The following is a 21229-nucleotide window of genomic DNA, read 5'->3' on the forward strand; positions in this document are numbered from 1 at the left end:
AAATATGTGACATCCTAATGCTGAAAAGATGCATGCTTAACATCGATGCAAATGTGCCAAAATTTGATCCAAAATGGCTAAATATCATCCACATGCGCGTAAAAGAATCAGAATCGTGTTTATTGCCAGATGTAAGTATAGTGTAGTATATACACTAGGAATTTGCTTTGGTTTTGTTGGTGCAAGTAAACAGTATAATAACAAAAGAATATAAATAAAAACGTTAGAATAAAATAAGAATACAAAAATTTAAATTATACCAATATACAAAATAAGCTATAAACATTATATAAACAGATGTATTGTTAAGCAGTATAAAAGCAGTGTATTTATCCTCCTCGTCTCCAGCTCTTTTGCATGGTGATGTGTGTTTTTTCCCAGTAGGAGGAAGCCAAGTGAGGGGCAGGAATGTAGGCTGCACCTCTATTGTGTGTCGTGGAGCAGCTCTCCTCTTGTTAAGTCTTCCTCTGAACATATTAGGAGTTGTTTTTGCGAAACTCGGCGAGCGGCACCAATCTCCTGTTGGGAAGCCGATGCTCATAGGATGGCAACTGGAGTGTAAAGTTAAGCCTTGAGCTCCGGTCCCAAGTCCAGTTCAATCTGGTTACAGCGTTCACATTACATCACAGCCGAGGGGCTTCCTAATAAGGTGACTTGGGTATGTTTTGCATGGGGATTTTTTTTTGCCCTGGATGTGTTTTTCTCTCTCTTTGCTCCTATGCAATATGTGTACATTTCATCACCAGTCTTCCGGTTAGACGAGTTTGTTTTGGGTTATTTCCAATAAAAGAAACACAATTTTAGAGAAATGATGTTTTTATCTATTTAAGCAATAGAAGAGATTGCAATGAATTGAAGTAAATTAGCTTTAATAGCAGATCTCTGTAAAATCAGATGTTTTTCTTTTTGTTAATCCTGGTTAAAGATGAATAAATAATGACTTACATGAATAATATGTGCTGCTTGGAGGGAGGTTTATGCTAATTTGTTGAACTGGATCTGTTATGTGTGCAGAAGTGCAACATTAAAATAATACAATAAGAATGGACAGTTGGCCTATGGATGAAAACAACATCTGAGCAACATCTTTTCTGGTATCAATACATCTCATTATATCCCAAATATGTTCAATATCACATTCAAAACAAGCAATGCAATGAAATCTGTTCCATTGTTATGGGTTACATGTGATAAAACATATACATTTTTAATCACAGTTAGCTTGATATAAGCATAATTTTGTTAAACAAACATAATAATTAGTGCTGCAACTGAATATTTTCTCAATAAATTCATGAACTGTTCCGGATATAAACGTAAAAAAAATAGTGAAAAAATCCCTATCACAATTTCTTACAAGGAAATGCAGCATGTTTCACAAGCGAGGAGCTGAAACTAGGGAATGATTAGCCTTTTTTACCAGAAAAAAATAAAAATATAAATCAAAATAGTTGTCATTTATTTATGTTGATTTCAGCTCTAAATATAATCATGTCACAAATGCAATACCAATCAAAATCGATAAATTATAATATTGAGTTATAACTAGGGCTGTCTTCAACCAAAGAAATTCTTAGTCAACTAACACTCATACGATTTTGTCGACTCAGGACTCCAGACTAACTTTTTACAATGATTGCACTGGTCAGGATTAGGTATTTTACCGGAGACAGGTGGTGGAGTGGTGCTCTGTTGACGTTGTCGGTCTGGGCTTGGCCGTTCAGGGCCGGGTACAGGTGTAACAGGCACCACAGCATTTTTCTTGACATAAAAACAATAATAGTTCTCTTCATTTTGAATTACCGGTATGTTTTATGGTTGTAATGTCACTCAAGGAGGAGTAAAAGGGTGCGGTTTCACACATACACACACAGAGACGGACCTGCCAGGCACACCGGTTCACCCAATGAAATATTTAGTCACACTCCACAGATTTTTGGTCACAAATGCAACCAAAATGGTCCCTCTGGAGCCCTGCCGACTAATCAATTAGCTGATTTAACCAATAGATCTGTAAAACTGAGTTTCTCCACAAAGAATCACACAAGCGCCACTTTAAATCTTGTGTTTACCAGAGATGTGCTCATACGTTTCTTAGAAATAAGTTATTCAGCATGAAAAGAGCATACAATTGACTAAAGAAATCTGAGTGGACTAAGACTAAAACGACCGATGAGGCGACTAATCGATTTACAGGGGGCAGCCCTAGTTACAACCGTAGCATAGGCTTTCTTACATATTCTATTTAATGTAACCTTGTGTGTGATTGTGCACGATAAACAAATGCTGACATGACTCTATTGCAGGACTCTGCAACCATAAACTCGAGTCATTGATTTGACAGTAGAGATAATTTGCCTGAGACAGTCCGCTTTAACACCAGAGATCCACTGGAAAATCCAACATTTAGAAAAGATTGTTGTTAAACTACAAAAGTCCTCAGGTAGTGTGGCTTTTCCTTATTATCTAGTCATTGTGATCCGCCCTTATGTCAGCCCATCCTCTGACTCTGTCGGGTCTCATAATGCAACAAGCCATGCTGAAGGAACAAACTGAAGGCCGTGCTGGTTTTCTGCTTGTTCAGCTCTGGAGGGCTTCAGTTTGCAGAGCCAGCGAGGGATTCTCTCTCCAACAATAGACCTCCTGGATGGTTCTGAATCAGGCTTTTTTGCTGCCCTGTAGAACTCTGGGACCATGGGAAAGCAGTCCTCCCTACTGAAACAAACTCACACACACACATACACACCAAAACACACACAGAAATACACACTAACGGGTCACCCTGAACATGTTGATAATCCTTAATCGCTGAATTCGGCCGATTCGCCGGCTCCAGACTGTGAATGTGCACCGCTTTAGCTTTTGGAAGAAGCTGTAAATATCCACTTGTATACTTGCTACAGTCCCTCTCGCCGAGGTGTCTTTCTTTTCCGAAAACAGGAGTAGTTAGGGCTGTCGGTTCAGACGGGCGGTATTGTCCATTCCTTGGAGTTGCTAAGCAGCCAGGAAGGCCAGAGGAATCTCAGAGGCTAGTTGTGCATTGGCAGAGCTTCCTTACAGCACCGGGGAATGAGGCTAAATAACTGGCCATCGGGAAAGAAACCATGGCTGTAGTCCCTCTCTTGATGTTTGCCCCTGAGATGGACAGAAACGTATTATATGTGCCATGTTTTTCATCCTAAATTCAATTGTGCGGTGTTTTTTTTTCCTTCTGATATTTTGTTTGTAGTATAAACTCAGTTTGAAAAAAAAATATTTTAAATTATTTTAAGGTAGGAAAGTTTTTTTTATTTATACTGTATGAGTGTGTGGCAGCTCTAATAGAGTGCATGCCACATTGATTATCATATTATTTGTACAGTCAGTTCCTCACATGAGAGACAAGATGCTGTTCATCAGATCTTTTGGCATATCTTGTTTGACATTATTTTATTTATTTCAGGAATGCAAACTTTAAAATATGTAGTTTTATTATGTATAATCATCCTACATTATAGCCAATATTCTCTCAGATTCCTCAACTCAGGATATCTTCAAATATTAATTCCTGATCCCGTACTAACGCTCTTTTTCCTAAAATATAAATCTGCGCGTCTCGCTGCACTCGTGATCATTTTATGTACGATAACATGAGGTCAGGGACTGCATGTGACTTAATAAATGTAACATGACATCTCTAATTACATTGACGAAGAAACTGTATTTAATTGTGGTTTGGTCACATGCATCCATAGCACGGGTGGGTTGATATGGATAAAATGTATTGTGTATGTTATTTTATGTTGCGACATATATTGTGATGTAGAAAAGTTCCTGGATATCCAATTGAGAAAACACGTAATATATTAAATGACTACATCTGGAGTACCTGGAAAAAATTACTTCATTACATTGAGCCCAAAATCCATTAAATCCAATATTGCTATGTCCTAGTTTTGCTTTTCGATGAGTAGTACGTATTATAAACAGTATAGAAACATGTATAAACAAATCTGTTGTTTTTTGGATAATATTATTAGCGTCAACCCTACCATGTCGTGTCATATAATTATTGATGCATTAATGTGTTCATCACTTTAATGTTGCAGCTGGTAAAGGTGGAGCTTCTTTATAAACTGCTTGGTAACTTAACCTATAATAATATGTAATCATTTATTAGTTGATATATATTTTGTATTAATAATCTAAATTTGTAAAGTAACTAAAAATAAATGTAGTGGAGTAAAATGTACAATATTCCCTCTGAAATGTAGTAGAGTACATAAACAAGTCACATAAAATGGAAATACTCAAGTTAAGTACAAGTATCTCAAATTCCTACTTGAGTAAATGTACTGATAATCATAAATTAAATATTTTACAGGTGAGAATGAGGTTCTGGACACTCTACAGAAGATTGCATCACAGAACAAAGTATGGAGGTCCTACATCGGTATGGGCTACTACAGCTGCTCGGTACCGCCGCCCATCCAGCGAAATCTCCTGGAGAATGCAGGCTGGTGAGTGACCTCGTGTGACCTTTCCTTTATAAGACACCAAATGGAAATTTGAAAGTGCAGCTAGCTTGCTTCCTCTTATCACAGATGAGTAATGATGTTTCTTGATAAGGTTTGGTTACTCATGCTCTTAATACGAAGCCTTGTGACTCATGTGAGATCTGATGATCTGCTTCTCTCCTGCTTTCTGCTGAGCAAAATTTTCTTTCACGCAAATCCATGTCAGCCATCCTTGCCCACGCTTTTTCCAAAATCCTAGAGTTTGGGAGAGACATACAATGCGTTCCACTGTCCCATCTCGGATCCTTGAATACCACCAACTTTGTGCTATTGTCCTCGTGCCCAAACTCGCTCTGTTGTTTCACTGTGTCTGCCCTGGGCGGCTGTGCCTCAGGGGTTAGAGCGGGTCGTCCATTAATCCCCGGCTCCTCCTGTCCGCATGTCGAAGTGTCCTTGAGTGAGACCCTGAACCCCAAGTTGCTCCCCGGGGTGCTTTACAGCAGGCCACTGCTCCTAATGCTTATGATGGGTTAAATGCAGACATTTCTCCATGTTGTGCTGTGTACGATTGTATGTGACAATAAAAAAATCAAGTTTAAAATCTTGTCCCCAGGGTGACCCAGTACACACCCTACCAGCCAGAGGTTGCTCAGGGACGCCTGGAGTCCCTCCTCAATTACCAGACCATGATCTGTGACATCACCGGCATGCCTGTGGCAAACGCCTCCCTGCTTGATGAGGGAACGGCTGCTGCTGAGGCCATGCAGCTCTGCCACAGGTATTTACAAGCTGATCACAAACACAAGCAGTGATGTGGGGGACAATCTTTACTACTACTACTTTACTACTCACTTGTGTTGTGAAATAGAATCAAATCAAATGAATTTAAGCTAATATCTGTTAAACTTTGGGAATAAGTTGCGTCTTGGCCACAAGAAGAAACTAAGCAAATGCATGCATTTTTGATACATAAACGTTTGTATATATCTGACCAGTTATTTGCGTTTACTCCTCACAGACAGAACAAAAGAAGAACCTTCTACATTGACCCACGCTGCCATCCCCAGACCATTGCTGTGGTGCAGACCAGAGCCAAGTATGTATTGTACACAAATCATCAATGTATGCGCTCTATATAAATATATATATATATAAGTACCCCTCTAAGTTTTCACTGTCATGTTGCAGCTACATCGGGGTGAAAACTGTGCTGAAGCTGCCTCATGAGATGGACTTCAGTGGGAAGGATGTGAGCGGTGTGCTCTTCCAGTATCCGGACACTGATGGCAGGGTGGAAGACTTCACAGCCCTCGTGGATCGGGCGCACAAGGGAGGGGTAAGAGAGCTTTCACCACGAAGTAAAAGCACATATGTTGTGTGTGGTCACTTTCTGAGTGTCCATATCCAATATCTGAATTTCATTCTCAAGGTGTTTCAAGGAAGTGATACAGTAAACACCCTAAATTCCCATTTTCACAGCAGCTCCGCTTAAAGTTTTATGCTGATGACACTGTAGTATATTTACTTGGAAGAATTGGCTTTGCTCAGCTTTAATGGAGGGATGGAATGTGCATAAACCACAATCAGGATTTGATTAGACCTTTATTTTACAGGAAGTGTTCATCTCTGACGTATATGTGGCTTAACTGCAAACCACCTGCTACAAATTAGTCAGAATAGTTGTCTGTTTATGACCAAATGGGAACTATGTCCATTGACTTGGTTATCCCCAAGCAGCAGCCTCTGGTGCTGAAAAATTAAGCCAACGTGGAAGTGCCAAAAACTGCAGTTCTTCAAATGACCACTTGAGGCTGGCTCCAAAGGGGAGCCAATCCCCATAGACCCCCATGTTAAAATGCCTAACTTTACAGCAGAAATAAACATGTTTACAGCCTTGTACCTGGTACTGCCTCAGCTCCACTGACGATCCACCTCTTTGCCCATTTTTTGATTAACCGGGAGTTAGGCTGTGTCGTCACTTCCAAGATGGTGACGGCCGGAGTCACCGACTTTGAGCTTCACAACGGCTCTTCAGAAACCTATGGGTGACGTCACGGAGACTACGTCCATATTGTATACAGTCTATGGTTATACCCTTGTTCTCTACCCGTCCAGGCTCTGGCTTGCTGTGCCACAGATCTGTTGGCCCTCTGTGTGCTGCGTCCTCCCGGGGAGTTTGGCGTTGATATCGCACTGGGCAGCTCCCAGAGGTTTGGGGTTCCTCTCTGCTACGGTGGTCCCCACGCTGCCTTCTTCGCTGTTAAAGACAACCTGATCCGGATGATGCCGGGCAGAATGGTTGGCGTCACCAGGTGAGACACGACACTCATCAGTCAGAACAACTTTGAGGGAAGTTCAGTGTACACTTTAGAAAATGACACGGCATCATATTAAAACCATGGAGGAAACTCAAAAGCTGCCTTTGGGAACATTTTACAAAAACATTTACATTTCAGGGATGCGGCTGGTAAGGAGGTGTATCGGCTGGCTTTGCAGACCAGAGAGCAGCACATTCGCAGAGACAAAGCAACCAGCAACATCTGCACTGCACAGGTATGACCAGACTCACATTTTGTACATTTTATCATGACCACATATAAATAAAGAAAGTGAAATAAGAAGTTACATAATTTGGAACAACCATTATGGGAGAATGTGTGTTTTTATTTATTTGTAGTTGCTATCAATCAATGAGCTGAAGTGGAAGAATGTTTCTTTCATTTCTGTAATAAACAGTTTTTTTGTCTCGTCGTTGTGTTTTACCTAAATACCATTTTCATCCTTGTTGTTTAACCTCTGACTCTTAGGCTCTGCTGGCCAACATGGCTGCTATGTTCGCACTGTATCATGGTCCTCAGGGACTCAAACACATCGCCGAGAGGACACACAATGCTGCTCTGATCCTTGCTGAAGGTAAATTTTTTGTTTTTTTTAGCTTGAAATCAAGCTTCTATTGATGCAGCACCAGGATCATTTTCACTGACAACATCTAACACATAGTGGACAAATAATGAGACCAATATGTCATCATTGTTCATCATGCATAATGAGGGAAAATGCAAAAAATAATAAATTCTTCCCATTTTCCTATCCAGTTCCACTGTACATGAATATATAACATTTATTCAGTTATTTATGCATCTAAAGAATGTACTGCACACTTTGTTCCAGGTCTGAAGAGAGCAGGACACCGGCTGCACAGTGAGATGTTCTTCGACACTCTAAAGATCAGTTGTAGCGTGGCGGCCAAAGACATCTTTGAGAGAGCCGTGCAGAGGGAGATAAACCTGAGAGTCTACACGGAGGGAGTGGTGAGGACATCATGTTCTTGGAAAGCAGTACACAGGTGGATTACCCACCGTTTAACTAACTAACTAACTAACTAACTAACGATCATAGTCATTGGGGTGGAGCAATTATATATATTTAACCCATTTTCCAATAATGTCTTAATTTTATTTCAAAACAAATTAGTCTGATGCCTAAAAAAGGCTAATGCTTTGTGAAATAGTTGTAATGTAAATCTAAGATGATATCTAGATAAATGGCCAAATGTTGTAGAAACAACTGGTATGCTCTTTTACATTTTTTTTTAAAATTTAAAACGTTTTTTCTGATAGGACTTTCACTCTGTGGCTTATGTACTCATGCTCTTTATTAACCTCTGTCAGCAGACACTCAGTCAACCTAATCAAAAGAACTACCGGTGATAAATCATTCTTAGATATCAGCGCTGTAACTGTGGTCATAAAGATGGAACATGCGTCTAAGAATAGCAATGACTTTATTGCTTTTAGAAGCAATCTTCAAAGGACAATAAACCAGTCAGACCACTCTTTCTTTACTGATAGAAACTCTGGTGAATGAAAATGGGTTCTATGAGTACCCACGAGTCTCCCCTTTACAGACATGCCCACTTTATGATAATCACATGCAGTTTGGGGCAAGTCATAATCAAGTCAGCACACTGACACACTGACAGCTGTTGTTGCCTGTTGGGCTGCAGTTTGCCATGTTATGATTTGAGCATATTTTTTATGCTAAATGCAGTACCTGTGAGGGTTTCTGGACAATATTTGTCATTGTTTTGTGTTAATTGATTTCCAGTAATAAATATATACATACTTTTGCATAAAGCAGCATATTTGCCCACTCCCATGCTGATAAGAGTATTAAATACTTGACAAATCTCACCGGATTAATTTGCTATTAAATGCACTTAACTACGGACAATCATGCGATTAATCATGACTAAATAATTTAATTTATGGACAGCCTACTTGCTAGATGAAACATAATTTATTACTGATCCATCTGTGGTATACATCTAAAATGCATTTAGCCTTCTGCTCATTTTGGTAATTTTCAAACCAAGTAAGAGGCGATTGAGTGCTGTGGTAAACCTCCTATAATTTATATAGAGAATGAAGCATTTTTAATGATTTCTATCTTTAATAAGCTTGATACCAAACATGTTAAAGTTATTTTCAGAGCTCTCCAGCTATTCCATCCAGTGGACCTAATCTACAATCTTGTTTTTTGCTGTTTTGTGTTCTTTTATGTGAAACTTTTTATGCTGCCATCTTTGCCAGGACTCCCTATAAAAAGAGATTCTGATCTCAATGGGTGATAATAATAAATAATCATACCATAAAGTGTAGATAAATGGGATTAGGTACTCCTAGGGTTATTAGACATCTCACAAAGCTGTTTTAACTAAAATATACTATACTATAATAAATTATACTTTATTTATTTACCTACTTCAGTCAGCCAATGCCAAGTGAACATACACTTTAAGACAGAGGCTTGAATATCAAAGGCATGCTGTTAATATTGTTTTTAACTCTGTCAACAGTTGGGCGTCTCTCTGGATGAGACGGTGACTGAGAGGGACTTGGATGACTTGCTCTGGGTCTTTGGCTGTGAATCCTCAGCAGTACGTTAATTGTTATTTTATATTTTTATCTGTTATTTAAATGTGGTTATCAGTTTTGTCTGTGTCTTTGCTTCAGGGTTGCATAGTGATTGTTATTTTATAGACTTTCAAAATAAAACACCACCTGCATTAATTTGACATGCTAAATTCTCAGGAGCTGATCGCTGAGAAGATGGGTGAGCGGGTGAAAGGGATCATGGGAAGTCCTTTCAAGAGGACGAGCAAGTACCTCACGCACCAGGTTTTCAACAGGTTGGTATTCTCAGTTAAATTACAACCTTTTAGCACATCATCTACCACTATACCAAACTGCACAAACACTTTTATGTCTTTATGACATGTTGGGTTCTAAATATTAGAATCGGATTTTTCCATATTGATTGTCTGGTATCAAACACAGCTGCACACGGAAATGTGTCCGATATGAAGCCCTGCAGCCCTTGCTATTGGTGTTAAACGTTTCGTTTGTGGCATGAGAAACAGGTTGATTTGCTTCAAAGCATTTTTAGAACTGTTTTTTCTTATCATGGTTGCATATTGAAACCAGTATGTGGTGCAATAATCCAAAAATATTAAAATTTTCAAACATTAGTCATATAATTTACAGCCCTTAATACACATGCAACTAGTCTTAGGCTGCATTCACACCAGATCCGGCAGCCTGTGGCGGAAAAAGTAGAAACCGATCAAGTTTTGGGGAAACACAACCCGTCGTCATGCTGCGGTGGCACGTAACCGCCGATCTAGAGCTGTACAACAAAGCCACGTGGGAAGACGTTAATTGTTGCAGACAATGGGCCTTTAATTTGACTCACCCACACCGCCGAAACACCGGATCTGGTTTGAGTGCAGCCTTAGTCTTTATGCCCATTGGCAATCCTTCAAGATCTGGCTTAATTTATTATTTAAAATAAATTGTAACAAATTATTTGTGCAATAAAAAAAAAAATGGGGTTTCAACAATAGAAGCCTCAGTGGCACCAAGGGCATTTCTCTTGGAGCATATTATCTTTATTAGTGTCATAAAGACTGTCTGGTATCAGGGCTCCTAATGTCTTAAGTCCTCTGTTTAATCTCTGGCCTAATGATTGTGAAATACTTGGGGAAAAAAATGCTTTGTCATGCATCCTACTAATGCACTTAGTAAGCAAGCTACTTAATAATTTTGCATCGATTTATTGTGATCAATTTTCCCTCAGTTAATCCTATTTTTGTCTTCCTGGTTAATCTCCAGTTATCACTCTGAGACCAACATTGTGCGATACATGAAGCGTCTGGAGAACAAGGACATTTCTCTGGTGCACAGCATGATACCACTGGTTAGTTCTACCTGAAGTCAAAGATATTCAGATTTGCAGAAATGTATCTCATATCATGAAGATATGTGATGTTAAAATGTTTTCTTCTTTAGGGCTCCTGCACCATGAAGCTAAACAGCTCTTCAGAGCTCATGGTGAGTATTTCAAGCCACGTTTCAAGCTTAACATGAAGTGGTTTTGGAAAGTTGCATTCTGTCACGCTCACTGATGTCCCCTCTCTTCTTTAGCCGATCACCTGGAGGGAATTTGCCAACATCCACCCCTTCGTGCCTCTGGATCAGGCTGAAGGCTACCAGAAGCTCTTCAAACAGCTGGAGAGGGACCTCTGTGAGGTGACGGGCTATGACAACATCTCCTTCCAGCCAAACAGGTTAAGATCAGTCTTTTTTGTTGCAGTAGAAATTTGCATATAACACCAGTATCCAGGTCATCACAACACTCTTAGTTCACAAAAATAAAGTGATGCTTGGTCCGTATTTTCCCATGTTTTTGTGTCTAAGTGACTAATGGCTATTAACTATTAAATTAATTACCAACTATTTTGATAATTGATTAATTGGTTTGAGTAATTCCAGCTTCTTAAATGTGAATATTTGTTGGTTTCTTTACTCCTCTGTGACAGGGAACTGAATATCAGTTGTGGACAAAACAAGATATTTGTCATCTTGCTTTGGGGAAACACTGATGGACATTTTTCATCATTATAGACCAAACAACTAATTGATTAATCAAGAAAATAATCAACAGATTAATCGCCAATGAAAATAATCATTAGTAGCAGTCCTAATTTTCACATCCAGTTATCATGCTTTGATAAAAGAGTGATCTAACGGTGACCAGAACTCTGACTGAGGGTAGAAAAGTGAAAGCGAGACCTTATTTCAAGTGAAAACCCAGGAGTTTCCCTTTGTCTCTGGGACTTTGTAGTTGGTTTCAGACTTTAGTCAGTATCCAGTAGTCGAATGCCGTCTATCACCACTTGATCAGCAGCAGAGGGTTTATGAGCAGCACACCATGCTTCACTGGCCTGGAGAGTTATCATGCAGCTAGCTTTTCATGCCATCTGTCTCTCCCCTTTTGGTAATGCCTGTAGACTGGTCTTTGAACTGTGCTGAGGCAAGGATGTGTGTGTGTGTGTGTGTGTGTGTGTGTGTGTGTGGTACATGACCATAATGTGTTTGCCTTGTCTTCCAGTGGTGCTCAGGGAGAATACGCTGGCCTGGCTGCCATAAAAGCCTACCTGAACTCAAAGGGAGAGAGCTCAAGAAGTGTAAGTGTGCTGCCTAACTGGACTGCAGTCATACTGAAAATCAGTCTGAATTAGTATTATGAGAAAGTTAATAGGATTTAAACACTTAAGGTTTTTATCTGATTAAGCTACCTAACTAAATTGGATTAATGTAATTAAGCTTCAATCTCCAGATTATCTGAACTACAAGCAAACGATACAAAGGAATCTTACAATCCGAGCCATATGCAGCAATTTAGAGAACAATATACTTAAAGGACCACTGTGTAACATTTAGGGGGGATCTGTTGGCAGAAATGGAATATAATATTAATCACCTGATAATAAGGATCGTTGTGTTTTCGTTACCTTAGAATGAGCCTTTCATATCTACATAGGGAGCGGGACCTCTCCACGGAGTCCGCCATGTTGCACCGCCGTGTTTCTACAGTAGCCCAGAACGGACAAACCAAACTCTGTTAACTTTTCTTGCTTGGGCCGGAGTCGATAGCGTTACTCGCTCCCGTCGCCGCCGCTCTCGCTCTCTCTTGCTTCACCACTCACTTCCCTCGTACACACACTCTAAACACTGGCTCTGCTCCAAATGACCTACGCTACTCTTAAAACAACTGGCTCTAGAGAGGGATATTCGTGTTTTTGCGTCAGCCACTGTAGCTCTCCAACACGCTTGGCACACAGGAGGGGCTTCAGTTGGTTGCAATCTCCTCACCTCACCGCTAGATACCGCCAGATCCTACACACTGGACCTTTTTAAATGAATAGTTCGACATTTTGGGAAATACGCTTATTTGCTTTCTTGCCGAGGGTTGATACATACACACACTCCCATGTCTGTCTGTCTTATAATGAAACTACAGCCAGCGAGCAGCAGGTTACATGTCACTGCTCCCATCCAAGAAATAGTCTCAGTTAGGGCTGCGGTTAGTCGACTAAATGGTCGTTTCGGCTAAGATTCCTTTAATCAATTGGTCATTTTTTTTATGGTACACAAAACTGTATTCAGAATAAAACTTGAAAACTTCCATGTTTTTGCAAAAAGATTGAAGTGCTTCTAAAAGCAGTAATGTTATTGCTATTCTTAGATGTATGTTGCATCATTATGACCACAGTTACAGCGCTGATATCTAACAATGATTTATCACCAGTAGTTCCTTTGATTTTGCTGACTGACGGAGGTTAATAGAGGGCATGAGTACATATCAGACAGTTTTATTGTTCCAGGGTTATAGGTTACTTTGACATCACAGATTAACTTGTTTCAGTTATTCTGGTTAGAAATGCCTTCAGTATCCGGACATGCTGATTGGTAGTAGCTCGAGGAGAAGGCGAGATAAGACACCGCCACAGATTAAAGACTGGCTGACTAAAGTATTTTTCCTGTACTCTAAATGGGCCATTGTTTTTTAATGGCTCCCTCATAAGTACATCTTAGATAGTGGATCCCTTGAAACAGTCAAGGTCCAAACTAACAACCGTTTGTGCAAACAAAGGGGCGAAAAAGCTGTGATCCCGCTATAGGCCAGCTGCTTTCAAGATTCCATATTTGGAGGTTTTAAGACTTGGGAACTGCAAGTCACTGGTGTGACATGCTCTGCAATGTTTTCCCAGTCAGTCATTTGTCAATGTTACCCAACCCACAGGTCTAAGTGCCCCAGTTTCCTTTTGTGGGTTTCAAAATGTCAGAAGTGTCACCCTAATAAGGGATAAAATCAATTAGTGACCTGCAGGCTGGTTACACATTGGCACCAGTGGTGGGTGGTGGCCAGATTGAAAGTTACACTATTTCCTCATACAGACTAAACCCTTGATAGTCCTGCATTTTTTTTGTGTGAAGAAATTATTTTTAATATTTATTCTGCAGTATAACAACAGTAACCAATATTTCTTAAGGCCAAACCACCACTTCTTAACTGTTTTTGATTTCTAACTTAATATATTTTGGTTAAAAAAATCTGTCTGACTTCCTTGAGGTCTTGTTTCTGTACAAACTCACTCAAGGAGATGAATTGTAATAATGTTCACCACTTGTAGCCTAAATATGAGGTTGTTTTGTCCTGCTGTTCTTAGATAATGAGAGCTCATCCTGCAGTCGTAGCCTGAATGGTTACTAGAATATCATTAGTCAAAAATGTTATTATTACATACACCGAAAACAAAAGCTGAATTTGCATCAGGCTACAAATGTGTCTCTGTCCTGTTACATTTATATTTTTCCTTTCACCTCCAGGTCTGTCTGATCCCCAAGTCGGCCCACGGTACCAACCCAGCGAGCGCTCAGATGGCTGGCATGAAGGTTCAGGTGGTGGAGGTTGACCGGGAAGGCAACATCGACATGGCACACCTCAAGTCGCTGGTGAGTGCTGGACTGTTTGCATTCCAGTTGTAGGATACATGTATTTTTTATATTTTGTAAGGTGTAATGTGCTTCCCAAGCAGTAAGGGGGGGGGGGGGGGGGCTGGTGTAGGCAGAGGCTGGCCTCAGGTCATATAGGCCAAATGCCAGGTGCTGCTGATTAGAAGGAGCAAACACGGACGGACATGATGGGTAAATAAGCGTGTATAATAGCGTGCGTGCAGGGGTTTCTATTTGATTATGTTTATGTTTTGGGGTTTTTATTAGTTGAGTGTATGCTACTGTATTCTTATATTTATTTTGTTTATGCTGCCTATGTTCTTATGTTCATGACTATATTTCTATATTTTGTCTTTAAATGTAAAGCACTTTGAGTTTACGTGTCAGGAAATGTGCTATATAAATTAATTGCCAGGTCAAATTTGGGTGCGAGTCCCCAACACTCCATAATGCAATCAGTAATTTTAGTACTAATGATGAATCCTTCCCTCTCTTCCAGGTGGATAAACACAAGGCGAGTCTGGCAGCCATGATGATCACCTACCCGTCCACCTTTGGTGTGTTCGAGGAGCAGATCAGAGACGTGTGTGATCTCATTCACAAGCACGGCGGCCAGGTGTACCTGGATGGCGCCAACATGAACGCCCAGGTGAGAGAGAGGAAACTGCAGCGTAACATGAAAACATAAGGTTTCTGTTCTGATCTAAAAATGGCAACAAATGTTCTTCCTTGCGCTGTTTTCCAGGTGGGTTTGTGTCGTCCTGGAGATTATGGCTCCGACGTGTCTCATCTCAACCTGCACAAAACCTTCTGCATCCCTCACGGTGGAGGAGGACCTGGCATGGGGCCGATTGGAGTGTAAGTCAGAATATAGATTATGATCCAGACTCACTGGATGAAGTGGAAACATGTTAAACAGGGTGCTAAATGTACCGTAATCCTCTTGTCAGTTGAGAGTATATGGGCACACCTGCATGTTTATTCTGTAAAAGCAATAAGATGCTTTGATCACAATCAACCAGCATCACATTTTTAATACTTTGAGACTGTCTGTTCTCATGGCATTCATCTACTCTTCACCAGGAAGGCCCACCTCGCTCCGTTCCTGCCGAGCCACCCGGTGGTTCCCATGTATGCAGTCAACAGCGGCAGCTCGCTGGGCACCATCAGCGCCGCCCCCTGGGGCTCCAGCGCCATCCTACCAATCTCCTGGGCTTACATCAAGGTCAGCACAAATAATCAGTGTTCTTGTTGTTATCTCGACGAGACGGCATGAAATGTTTCACAAACTTTGACACCAGAGAGCATGAAGGACACAAGACATAACAGAAGTATTTAATAAAATCCTGACGCAAAAGCACACTGACAGAGTAGGATGGAGAAATATTTAGAAGCAAAAAATGGGAAAAGATTAATTTCCAGAGGTGTGTCTCTTCCAAATGGTGCAACAATCTGTAGTCTGAATTCAGAGCAGTTTAATCAGCTGAGAAAATGAAATCCTATTGACTTATATCGAGGCATGGGACGATATGAAAATGTTATGTCACGATTATCCTGGCTAAAATAACTGCGATTGACAATATTATCCTGTCAATCATCAAAATATGCTTATGTCTCATTGATAACATTTTTTAATGTAGATGAATATTTAAAAAAAAATATCACGTCCATAGATCTTGTAGAAAGCTGTCGAATAAAAGTATGGCTTTTCCTAAAAAAAATATTGTGAATTAATCATTTAAAAAATGTTGCGGTTCCAAAATGAATGTTTTGTTTATATCTGTAGAAGGTATCAGATGTTTGTTTCCCACTTCTAACAAGGCTTGTGAGCCAATAGTATAAGGACGTTGGTATAACTTGGTATCTCTGTCATCAGCAATCAAGTTGCCAGTTAGTGTGGTAAAAAAACTGGTTGAGTTTGACAGTAAGTGTCTGGCAACCACTTGTTGTGAAGTAAATGCAATGGAACGACATATAGTGGCTGAATCTTATCAATTGTACCTTTTTAAAACTTAAAAATGGCGGTAAAACATACAGGAACCACTGCTAGGAAACACATTTTTATTGCACTACAGATGGGATACACTTTTTTTTTTAGTCCTTGTATATCCTTATGAATGAAAAAAAATCTCAAGTAACGAAATCATAAAGTCCCCCTGCATAAATAAAGGATAAATCAATTAAAAAATAGCAACTTTGTGTTCTTTCTCACATAATACCAGTATTTATTTTTTAAATCAGGCTCTATTTTTCACTTCTCTAACATGATAGCGAGCTAGACCGCTTCTTCAAGTCACTCGTGAGGATATTCACGGTTATCCCGATAATCGGAATTCACCACGATCAACTTATTGTGAGTGTTCTCCATTGCGATCCGCGATAAAATATCGTCCCATCCCTACTTGTATCCTACAACCCATCTCAATTTGTAAAAATCCTTTTCACAAAGATGTTCTTGACGTTTATTCTCTAGATATTATAAAGTCAAAGGTAGCTGCTCTTTTGTCTTAATTATTTACTGTAACTGACATTTTCAGGCATTTTAAACCTCATTTCTTCACATGTTGTTGTCACAAAGTAAATGTTGTTAAAGTCAAGTGGCTGCCATGTGAGTTTCATGTCAGAGTCACATGAACTAAAGTGAGTTTGTGATAAACTGCCTGAGAAGGAATGTCAGGATGGCGCTTTACGTAGCTTAGTAAGTGCTGTCATGAGATTTTATCTAGTGTTTAGCAGGAAGGTTTCCTAATCAACACAATGTGCACATTTTAGACTTTTTTTTTACCAGGATGACTGAGAAAGTTCATTCTGAATGTTCCTTATATAAATAATTATTGTTTTCTTCAATATGTCCAGTGGATGTTTTCTAATTTTCCTGCCAACACCATTCCTGTGTTCTGTGTTTAGATGATGGGATCCAAAGGACTGCTTCATGCGACAGAAGTGGCCATCCTCAATGCCAACTACATGGCCAAGAGGCTGGAAGGTCACTATAAGGTCCTCTTCAGGGGCAGGAAAGGTACGGCTGTGAAAGCATTCATTTCTATTAATGCATGTTTATGTACTCTCTACACTTTCAAAGATGTCTGCAATCAATTTTCAAAGAGAAAAAAGTGTAAATTTTCAAAATGATGTTCTTGTGTTGGTCTGAAAAGGTTTCGTAGCCCACGAGTTCATTCTGGATGTGAGACCATTCAAGAAGACGGCTAACATTGAGGCTGTGGACGTGGCCAAGAGGCTGCAAGATTATGGTTGGCTGAATTATATACAGTGAATTCCTCCTTAATTGTAATTAGGGCTGTTAAAGCGATAACGCGTTAAAGCAAATTTGTTTTAACTCCACTAATTTCTTTAACGCATTAACACAGCTTGTACATTTTTGGTTGTGAATAACGCTCCAAATTTATGCTCAATTTTGGCGAGGAAATACTGGCATGACCATTTTCAAAGAGGTCCCTTGACCTCTGACCTCAAGATATATGAATGAAAATGGGTTCTATGGGTACCCACGAGTCTCCCCTTTACAGACATGCCCACTTTATGATAATCACATGCAGTTTGGGGCAAGTCATAGTCAAGTCAGCACACTGACACACTCACAGCTGTTGTTGCCTGTTGGGCTGCAGTTTGCCATGTTATGATTTGAGCAAGTTTTTTTATGCTAAATGCAGTACCTGTGAGGGTTTCTGGACAAATGTGTCATTGTTTTGTGTTGTTAATTGATTTCCAATATTAAATGTTTACATACATTTGCATAAAGCAGCATATTTGTCCATTCATGTTGAAAAGAGTATTAAATAGTTGACAAATCTCCCTTTAAGGAACATTTTGAACAGATAAAAAAATTGCGATTAATCGCAATTAACCATTTTAATTGATTGACAGCCCTAATTGTAATACAATATATGCTGTTTATGCTACAGTATTTGGTGGAAGCGCTCTGCAACCGTTGGTGCTTTTTTTTCTAGACATTGAATATACAGGATCATATATTTTCTTAAAAACCAATTGTACAAAAAAAACACATTTTAATAAACTTTTATTGGTTTATTATAACCGATAGAAGTTGTTTCTGATTTTTTTTTTTTTTGTGCTGGTGTCCAGGTTTCCATGCGCCCACCATGTCGTGGCCGGTGACTGGTACCCTCATGATCGAGCCCACAGAATCGGAGGACAAGGCTGAGATGGACCGGTTCTGCGACGCCCTGCTCGGTATCCGACAGGAGATCGCAGACATCGAGGAGGGAAGGATGGACTCCCGCATCAACCCGCTCAAGGTAAGCTACCGGCTTGATTTGTCTCTTTGTATGAGGTGAAAAGATGCTTTACAGCAGCTTATATAAAGCTCCTCGTGTGTGTTTGCAGATGGCTCCTCACTCTCTAGCCTGCATATCATCCTCCAACTGGGACAGACCCTACTCCAGGGAGCACGCTGCTTTCCCCTTGGTGAGTGTCCTCATCCCTCAGACTTCATTACACAACCCCTGCTACAACTTTTCTGTAGTGCTAAAGGTGTTAAAGATGAGACGTTCATTGTGTATATCACCATCTAGTGGTCAGATGTAAGAATTGCTTCAAACAGCAAAAACGTTTTTTGAAGAAATGCCTTCAATGACCAGTGTCGACTCTAATTTATGAGTTTTATTCAGTTTGCGTACATCAACCCCTGTAGCTGCAGCAATTTCATCTCCTACATTATGCATACAGACAAATATTTTCTCCAGTGTTGTCATTAAGATGCTTGAATTATTTGTCTGAGATTTCTGCCTCCACCCCCACTACAACAGAGGCAAATAGTGATAATCGATTAATCGTTTAAGTAATTTTTCATGCAAAAACGGCAGAAAATGCTGTTTTCAGCCTCTCAAATATAGATATTTTCTCTTTAAACCTTGTTTTAATGCTTTCCAGTAAATCACTTAGTAATATGCATAGCGTAATAAACCCCATTAAATTACTCTATTTTCACATTTTATCCTCCCTTTCCAGCCCTTCATTAGGCCCGACACCAAATTCTGGCCGAGCATCTCCAGGATCGACGACATCTACGGAGACCAGCACCTCGTGTGCACCTGCCCGCCCATGGAGGCCTACGAGTCTCCGTACGAGGAGAGAGCCTCCTCATAGATGCTCCCCGTGGTCCAGTCCCAATGTCGGGCCTGAGCTCTAAAACCTCACAGACTTTAACACTTGTTTGCTCAGTGAAAATGTGAGAGCAGGATACAGGATAACAGAATAACTGCCCTCTATTATTATTATAGTGTGTTTGATCAAATTAGGTAAAAACAAATCAAAACTGTCGGGCTGTCAATGTGACAAAAACTGGAGTCTTTGCCGTTATTGTTTTCTTCCAGCTCTGATTTCAGACTTTCCCTTGTCCTTCCTGTTTTTAACATTAGCGCCCTATAAGTTTTGCTTAATTCCCTCAAGCAGAGAGTGTATTAAAGCTATGGTCGGTAGTGTTCTTCAAAAACATTGCAGTCGGGATGTAATGGAAATTTCAACAAATATATCAATCAATAAATCAAATTTGACAAAAGAAAAGAAATCCAATATCTGTGGCTGTCACAGGACTGTGATAAGCCCGTCCTGACAAGTGCACTCGGTAGATTTAGCAACTTTTGAAGCTAGTGCTGCAATTTTCTTTGGAAAAGAGTTGGCAACACTGGGCTGGGTTTTTCGGTTGGATAATTTTTTAACGTGCTCCTGCAAGTTTATCAAGATTACCGACTATAGCTTTAAATTGGGGCTCAAAAATTCTGCAAGAGAGCTCTGAAGCACTCGACGATTTCTCAATGTTAACAGCCCTGAGTCCTACCAGACTTCTTACGAATGACTGTCAAAGTCTGTGAGGTGTACATTGGGACCGGGCTTTGATCGCACCCATTTTACAGGGGTCACGGGCTTTTCCCCGACTCGGAACTGTTCCAATGGACCAAAGGTGCAACTTTTGCTTTTCCAGGTTGCAAAATAAGTGCACCCTTCGACACAGAGGCTGCTCTGTAACACACCTCTGAAACACTGTATTTTAAGTTGAGTACAGTTAATTTCTAGACTCCCAACATTTATAAAAAAAGTGCCCTTGGTGCCTCAATTTTGTTATGTAAAATAGCTGCCTTGACTTTCCCTTTTTTTTTTTTTTTTCAAATATGACAAAATATAGTGGTAGTTTATTATAGGCTCTTGTTAATATTCACTGGTGTATGAAAATGTTTTAATGTGTTTTGTGACATTTGTGGACCAAGTAGACGAGGATAGTCTTAATTTTAAATTAATTATTTCTTAATCTAAAATGTTTTGTCTGTAGGAACAAAAATCTGTATTAAACATTTTTGTCTTTAAGTGTGTACATGTTTTGTGTGAAGTTAGGTAAGATGCAGTACGGGGAGACTGCCAATCTTGGAACCCATCGGCTATCGGTCTGACGACGGATAAGCCTATGGGGGGCAAGGGGCGATATTTCTGGGGTTCAGGTGAAGCCAGCGGATATCTGGGCCAACACTTCCTTTTCCGTGCGCTGCTCATTGTTTACAGTCCGATGAGCAAATTAGAATGCGAGACCGGAGTTGGAGTTTAGAGACGATGTGTACGACCGAATATTTTCACTAGAAGTCAGTTTACAAGCCAATTTTAAACCAATATCATCGTAAAACGATAGATTGCATTTCGGCCAATGTGTACTGTGTCTTTTGCTTTGTTGTTTACCTGCATTCAACCAAAGCCTGTTCCAATTGTTTAATGAAATTTTGTATGACATACTATAACTTTTAGGACATTTTTATAACATATTATGCTATGACATTTTATGATATACTGACTTTTTTATTGTGACTGACTTAATGACATTTTTATGGCTTATTATACCATGACTTT

General features: G+C 39.9%; 1 protein-coding gene across 2 annotated transcripts in view; it reads left to right on the plus strand.

The window, feature by feature from the left end:
• The window catches only part of gldc (glycine dehydrogenase (decarboxylating)), a 26259-nt gene extending 5561 nt beyond the window's left edge, over nucleotides 1-20698 (plus strand). Inside the window, exons 4-27 of one of the 2 annotated variants that reach the window (XR_012594328.1) lie at nucleotides 4364-4499; nucleotides 5110-5274; nucleotides 5515-5592; nucleotides 5685-5832; nucleotides 6612-6808; nucleotides 6953-7049; nucleotides 7304-7409; nucleotides 7668-7807; nucleotides 9355-9435; nucleotides 9590-9687; nucleotides 10670-10754; nucleotides 10847-10888; nucleotides 10982-11124; nucleotides 11949-12024; nucleotides 14231-14356; nucleotides 14856-15005; nucleotides 15102-15214; nucleotides 15440-15581; nucleotides 17264-17375; nucleotides 17512-17607; nucleotides 18461-18633; nucleotides 18722-18802; nucleotides 19346-19794; nucleotides 20093-20698. Coding sequence is in view for 1 of the 2 variants with exons in the window: in XM_074639124.1 (XP_074495225.1) it covers nucleotides 4364-4499; nucleotides 5110-5274; nucleotides 5515-5592; nucleotides 5685-5832; nucleotides 6612-6808; nucleotides 6953-7049; nucleotides 7304-7409; nucleotides 7668-7807; nucleotides 9355-9435; nucleotides 9590-9687; nucleotides 10670-10754; nucleotides 10847-10888; nucleotides 10982-11124; nucleotides 11949-12024; nucleotides 14231-14356; nucleotides 14856-15005; nucleotides 15102-15214; nucleotides 15440-15581; nucleotides 17264-17375; nucleotides 17512-17607; nucleotides 18461-18633; nucleotides 18722-18802; nucleotides 19346-19483 (2723 nt within the window). In the remaining variant the exon portion in view is untranslated. Of the gene's footprint in view, nucleotides 1-4363; nucleotides 4500-5109; nucleotides 5275-5514; nucleotides 5593-5684; nucleotides 5833-6611; nucleotides 6809-6952; nucleotides 7050-7303; nucleotides 7410-7667; nucleotides 7808-9354; nucleotides 9436-9589; nucleotides 9688-10669; nucleotides 10755-10846; nucleotides 10889-10981; nucleotides 11125-11948; nucleotides 12025-14230; nucleotides 14357-14855; nucleotides 15006-15101; nucleotides 15215-15439; nucleotides 15582-17263; nucleotides 17376-17511; nucleotides 17608-18460; nucleotides 18634-18721; nucleotides 18803-19345; nucleotides 19816-20092 lie in introns of those variants that run through there. The other variant, XM_074639124.1, reaches the window with a different exon arrangement.
• Nucleotides 20699-21229: the final 531 nt, after the last annotated feature.

Source organism: Sebastes fasciatus, chromosome 6 (assembly GCF_043250625.1).
Source record: "Sebastes fasciatus isolate fSebFas1 chromosome 6, fSebFas1.pri, whole genome shotgun sequence".
In the NCBI taxonomy this organism is placed as follows: Eukaryota; Metazoa; Chordata; class Actinopteri; order Perciformes; family Sebastidae; genus Sebastes; species Sebastes fasciatus.